At 57.3% G+C, this 6,402-nt stretch overlaps 1 protein-coding gene across 1 annotated transcript; it reads right to left on the bottom strand.

Annotated features, from left to right (window-relative positions):
* Positions 1-1,917: 1,917 nt before the first annotated feature.
* Positions 1,918-5,908, bottom strand: znf804a (zinc finger protein 804A; the record flags this gene model as incomplete). The annotated part of the gene is made up of 3 exons (XM_066686832.1): positions 1,918-2,510; positions 3,529-5,484; positions 5,516-5,908. Coding segments are annotated over 3 exons (2,893 nt in total), but the record flags the coding sequence as incomplete, so codon positions are not given.
* Between the last annotated feature and the right edge of the window lie 494 nt (positions 5,909-6,402).

Below are 6,402 nucleotides of genomic sequence, written 5' to 3'. Positions count from 1 at the left end.
CCTTGCCCTTAAGCAAGGGAATGTTTAAGAAACTGCAAAACCCATACATGTGATCCAGACAGACCACCACCAACTCAGTATATGAACCAAGTCTGACACTAAGAACTAATGATGAAGCAAACTTGGTTCACGTTCCACTTCTGGGGAGTTTGATGGTGCTCTATCAAGAATGGTGTTTCAGGATCCACAGGATGTGGGCAGTCCCCTTGAGTGTCGGGGTTCCTCTGGAGCTGGCACTGATTTCTGCCGCTATTCAATTTCTGCCGCTATTCAATTTCAAGCACTTAAAGTGAAGACCAGAGTGGTCCACAGTTCAGTTCTAGTGCTGATGAACCCTGGACGTTCTGGTTGGAGAGGTGTCCTCCACCTGTTTCATAGACTAGCTGCCCTTTGCTATGATCACTGAGTTCATCTTGAATTTTCTGCTGCTAGATAGAGCCATAGACAATAACTATTTCACCACATGAATGCTTCTGTACAGAACATATGGTGCTATATAGAACCACTGTCTTTGCTACAGAACCATTGAAGAACCTTCTTTTAAAATACTGTAGAATACTTTAATGATTTTATAAAGAACCAAAGTGTTCTTCGATAGATTAAACATATTTTTGGCCCTGTCTAGTAACATTCATAACACATTCTTGCACAGTCTATAGAACCATCTTTTTAGGCATAGAACCATTCCAACATGCACTGGTTCTATATAGAACACATGGTTGTAAAATAGAACCATTAAATTAATTTGAACTCTGGAAGAATCCCTTTTTAAAATTGAGTTTTTTGTTGTTGTTTTTTTATGTAGAACCAATAAAGGTTCTCCTGGTGGAACAAGCTGGACATTGCAACAATAAAGGAACTGTTTTAGAACCATTACTTTTAATTAAGAACCCTGCTGTCTCCTCCCTTAACATCCATGGCTGAGGTTTCCTTGAGTAACGCTCATAAACTCCACCTGCTCCCCAGAGGCTGGGGATGGCTGCCCACCACAGTGTGTGTGTGTGTGTGTGTGTATGTGTGTATGCTCACTGCCACTGCCATGGGTCAAATGTTGATGCAAAATTTTGCTGTACTTTTTCATTGAGGATATTATTACTTAATAATTATTTAATACTTTACTTAACCATTTACTAATGCTATTACTGTCCGACCTGGCCTTAACCAACATCCCCTCAGTGCAGAGAGGCAGCCAGGGGGCTTCTCTGACCCTGCTTCTGACCCAAGGTTAAAAACAGCCCCTGTTTGGCTAGCTGTTCCCCTGCTGGACAGCTGAATACGAGCATGGCTAAATGATTCTGATAAAGGAGAATGCTAACGGCTGTGACCTCTCTCTGAAACCAGAGCACAGAGTTATTTGTCCTGCTTTTTATTTGCCCCCTAGAGTCAGTGGTCTCTCAGTGCTGTGGGAGCGACAGCGAACAGAAACAGCACATATCAACTGAGGTTAGCTCATTAGCTAATACAAACCAGCTAATAGTGTCGCTACAGGATCAGGGCTTTAAATGAGGGTAAGCTAGCTAGCATGTGTACACTGACTCCTTTTAATACACATTCAGGATTGACAAATCTAGAATGGGTGGAAAGTGCAGGTATAGTTTTAAAATAACACACTAGTTGCTAACACCCTCTTTTTACTCTAGTGCTAACCTTAAAGGAGCGATCACTAATCAGTTCTGCACTAATTCTTCTTCCTCATGTTGGGAAAAAAAATACAGCTGTGAGGCTGGAATTATCCCAAGATTCTGTGCTATGCCTGGGACCCACTCTGTGGAACTTAACCTGGTTCTTTCAGCTGCTACAAAAGCAATTTGCTTCTAAATACTGTGAATAGCATTTGCTACTTGTCTGGTAGTAAAACCGACAGTTTGCTCCTTTAAGGTTCTCCGCTGGACTTTTAGACCACTCTCTGACCTTCAGGGCTCAAGTCCTTTAGTAGCTGATGGTGTAAGAGAACTGACTGGAGCTTCTAGAACAGAGGTTGGAGAGGGATGACCGCCGGATGGTGGGGTAAAACAGGAGCAAAAGCAGTGGGTCGATGGAGAATCGGCGGGAATACAGCAGTTGGACGTGGGATGGCATGGAAAGTCACAGCGGTCGGGTGGATAGTGGGCGGTGCCACTACAGACACCTGGGAAGGTGTGACAAAGGCAGGTGTGGCAGGGGGGCAGATTTCAGGACCGAGGGGCAAGCGAGTGACAGGTAAGACCTGGGGGAAGATAGGAGGCTGTGGAGGAAGGAAGGTGGCATGGTGCTGGAGGATGGTGTGGCGGATCGTAATGGATCCGGACGGCAAATTCGAAGGCATGTGGACCGGGTGTAGGATGGGACTGGACACTTGGAGCGAGACCGGTTTGAGCTTGGTTGGAAAGACCTGCTGGTGTAAGACCTGTCTGTGAGCATGCGCCTGCAGTAGGCATTGTCTTTCCAGGCTGTCAGCATGGGCCTGGAAACATGGCGTGCCATGGAAGTGGCTTCTAGGACACAAAGCCTCATCATCCATGAGGTGAAACCTCTGCATCTGCAGCTGGGGGCTGTGTTGACAGGATTTATCGTGACTCACTCCTCCCTCTTCTGCCCCCCCCCCCCCCCCCCCCCCCCCCCCCCCCCCCCCCCCCCCCCCCCCCCCCCCCCCCCCCCCCCCCCCCCCCCCCCCCCCCCCCCCCCCCCCCCCCCCCCCCCCCCCCCCCCCCCCCCCCCCCCCCCCCCCCCCCCCCCCCCCCCCCCCCCCCCCCCCCCCCCCCCCCCCCCCCCCCCCCCCCCCCCCCCCCCCCCCCCCCCCCCCCCCCCCCCCCCCCCCCCCCCCCCCCCCCCCCCCCCCCCCCCCCCCCCCCCCCCCCCCCCCCCCCCCCCCCCCCCCCCCCCCCCTCCCCCCCCCCCCCCCCCCCCCCCCCCCCCCCCCCCCCCCCCCCCCTCCCCCCCCCCCCCCCCCCCCCCCCCCCCCCCCCCCCCCCCCCCCCCCCCCCCCCCCCCCCCCCCCCCCCCCCCCCCCCCCCCCCCCCCCCCCCCCCCCCCCCCCCCCCCCCCCCCCCCCCCCCCCCCCCCCCCCCCCCCCCCCCCCCCCCTCCCCCCCCCCCCCCCTCCCCCCCCCCCCCCCCCCCCCCCCCCCCCCCCCCCCCCCCCCCCCCCCCCCCCCCCCCCCCTCCCCCCCCCCCCCCCCCCCCCCCCCCCCCCCCCCCCCCCCCCCCCCCCCCCCCCCCCCCCCCCCCCCCCCCCCCCCCCCCCCCCCCCCCCCCCCCCCCCCCCCCCCCCCCCCCCCCCCCCCCCCCCCCCCCCCCCCCCCCCCCCCCCCCCCCCCCCCCCCCCCCCCCCCCCCCCCCCCCCCCCCCCCCCCCCCCCCCCCCCCCCCCCCCCCCCCCCCCCCCCCCCCCCCCCCCCCCCCCCCCCCCCCCCCCCCCCCCCCCCCCCCCCCCCCCCCCCCCCCCCCCCCCCCCCCCCCCCCCCCCCCCCCCCCCCCCCCCCCCCCCCCCCTTTCGCAGTTCCGTCTCTCTGCCATCTAGCAGACCCTCGAGGCCATCGGGAAGCTGAAACCGCTGCGGCTGCAGCGGCTGAGGGCTGTGCTGACACGATTTGTCCTGACAGGTCTTCTCGGCTTTCCGCGGCACCATCTCCCTCACGTCCAGCAGACAAACCTGAGCCGCCGCTGCACACTTTTCGCAGCCATTCCCGGAGGCCGGCTCTGTTCTGGACAAGATCTGAGCAAGCTGATTTGTGCCTGTCAGGTTCTCCGCAGGATCCTGGTCCCCCGCAGGTTGGGCATGAGCGCCCTTTCCACTCGCAGCATTGATCTGTGAGGGGGAAGCTGGGCGGGAGTCGAGCTGGCAGCAGCTGTTATCCGCGGCTGTTTGACCTGGGGCGCCGCTAATGGAAGTCGGTATCTGACAATCAAGAGCACTGCTCTCTAAGTCATCAATACTGCATGAGATTTGGTCTGGCCCATTGGAGCTGTCACACACCGCTCTTAAATCATTCACTTCCGAGGCCCTACCCTCCGCTTCCGAAACGTGCATCTCAGCAGAGGCCCGTTCATCCACAAGGTGTGAGGGCTGAGGGGGGATTTGAGCTGACGGAGGAGACACGTTCTGAGACAGCCTTTGCCTCTTTCTTGCATGTTCAGGGCAGGAATCGATTCCTTTGTTTTCCTCCGACAAAGATCCGCAGTAAAAGCACTGCGTCTGATCTGACCACGGCTCGTCCTCCCCGTGTCGTTTCTTTCGCATCTTTCCTTCCCTCAGATCCTCCATTTCTCTCTCAGCAGAGTCTGAATCCCCCAGCCCCAGGCAGCAGTGATCTGAGGCTCGTCTCGCAGAGGGAGGTGTGTTGAGGCAGCTCCAGCCGTGTCCTGTTATATCTGCCTCCCCTGCCGTCCCTCCGCAGTTTCCCAGCACCTTTTCGCCGCAGGACCAAGGTTCATCAGAGCTTCCCGCCGAGCCGTTTATCCTCCCCGCCTCCTCCCTCCGCTCGGCAGGAGCTCCGCTGTTGTTCTCGGCCTGATTCTGAGCTGATTGCTTTGACTTCTCTAATGGCTGTGCTTGCTGTGAAGTGGCGCCTCTAAATTGGCTATCAAGCTCTTCCCGGCTCTCGGCTCGTCTGTGGGATCTGGCGCATTTCTCCGTGTCGCTCTCACTCTGCTCCTGGCGGTCGTCTTCCTCCTCCTCGTCCTCCTCCTCCCTCCTTTTCCTCCTCCTCCTCCTCCTCTTGTGTCTCCGCTTGTGCCTCTTTTTGTGCTGGCTCCTGTAATGGCGCCGCTCCCTAGCCCGCAATTTGTCCTCCTCTCTCTTGCCGGCGTGAGGCCAATCTTTGGAATGCCGGCAACTGCTGGGCACTTTGGGCCTTGCGCCACTTTCCCCGTCCACTGAATACTGATGACATTTTCTAACCTTGGTCTCGGCTCCGTGGCCGCACCAGGCCTCCTCCGTGTGCCTTTCCAAGGAGGAGGATTTCTGCGAGTTCACAGACGCTGATTCCTCATCAGGTTTGGGCTCTCCCACCTGCTGCGGGTCAGGGCTCTTTCTCATCTGCGAGCCTCTGAAGTCGAAATGGAGGGGGTTGCAGCTGAACGGCAGGGAGGGGACTGTCGTAGTGAAGGAAACCATCTCGGAAGGCCACTGGAAGATGGTTTTTCCATCCCTGCCAAGCACAGAGAAAAAAGGCTGGCTGGGCTTGCAGAAAGGGCTGAGTGTTTTTGATGCAGCCACATCCACATCCTCCTCTCTTTCTTTGTCTTGGTTTTGAAAGGGATGGTTGTCAGGTGGCGCGTCAGTGGAAGTCTTAACCAGAGGGTCAGACTCTCCCTCTCTTCTCTCCTCGCCCATCTCCTGTTCACTCTCGGCTTTTCCTCTCTCCGCCGCAGAGCTCTCCGAGGGCCTTTCAGAGTCCACAGCAGTTTCAGAGTTGCTGGCTAAGTGGGTAATTGGAGACATAGACGTGTCCTCAGAGTAAACGAGGAAAGCACACAAATCCGGGGCAGCATCCACTCTGGAATTACTGGAATTGTGCTGATTGCCCACATCGCCGCCTTCTGCAGAGCAACAAAGTGTTTCCTTGCAGCTCTCGAGTTTTCTCCGCGGCCGGAGAGGCCGATAAGTCAAGCTCCACAAAGGGAACCTGGATCCTGGTGCTCCGTTCCACCGTTCCCTCATCCAGAGCTTCACAGAAAACCGCCGCAGAAGACTCCAGCTTTACAGTCGCCTTCTTAGGGAAGGAGAAAGAGAAGGCGATTTTGCGCCTGAACGTCTGCTTCTTGGCCGTTTTTCCTCCGTAAGTCCAGGCAGCCTGTTTGCAGCTGCTCAGCTGGTTCTGGGGCCCGAGATCCTGCCCTCCAGAACCCTGGTTCTCCTCTTGAGGATCCCGGAAGCTGCCTTCTACCGCTACAGTGGTAGATTTGAACATCGGGCCGCTCCCAGGGGCACTGCGGGGGGGGGGGGGGGGTAAGAAAACAGTGAGGTTGTCAGTGAGGTTGAGAAAGGAGTGAGAAATACATGCCAACAGCGCTGAGACTCAGCAGGAGCCTGGCTACTGGAGGACTGCTGGGATCTGATTTAGAAAACAGCGCAAGGAATAAAGTGCCCCAGTTAAATAGCTGCCTTTGATTGTGTTTTACACATTAAGCTCATTTCCAGAGTCCTTTCAGATTGTTCTGATTAAAAATACCTCACTCTGGAGAAACTCGCCGAGTCTGAATGGTGAGTAATGACATTGAAACACGTCCAGAAGCATTTATAACTATTAGAGGAAATTTTAAAAAATGACTGATTTACGCTGCATCTGTGAAAGCATTAGTGCTGTAGCTGCTGTAGACCCCCGGCCTCCTATCACTCACTCTCTACAGACTCCGAGGTTTCTCTCCTCTTCATGCCTCTGTTTAGTTCATAGCAAACAGATCCTGAATCTGATAGAGTGTGT

Source organism: Hoplias malabaricus, chromosome 12 (genome assembly GCF_029633855.1).
Source record: "Hoplias malabaricus isolate fHopMal1 chromosome 12, fHopMal1.hap1, whole genome shotgun sequence".
Classification (NCBI taxonomy): domain Eukaryota; kingdom Metazoa; phylum Chordata; class Actinopteri; order Characiformes; family Erythrinidae; genus Hoplias; species Hoplias malabaricus.
This window is presented reverse-complemented; position numbering and strand designations above follow the sequence as displayed.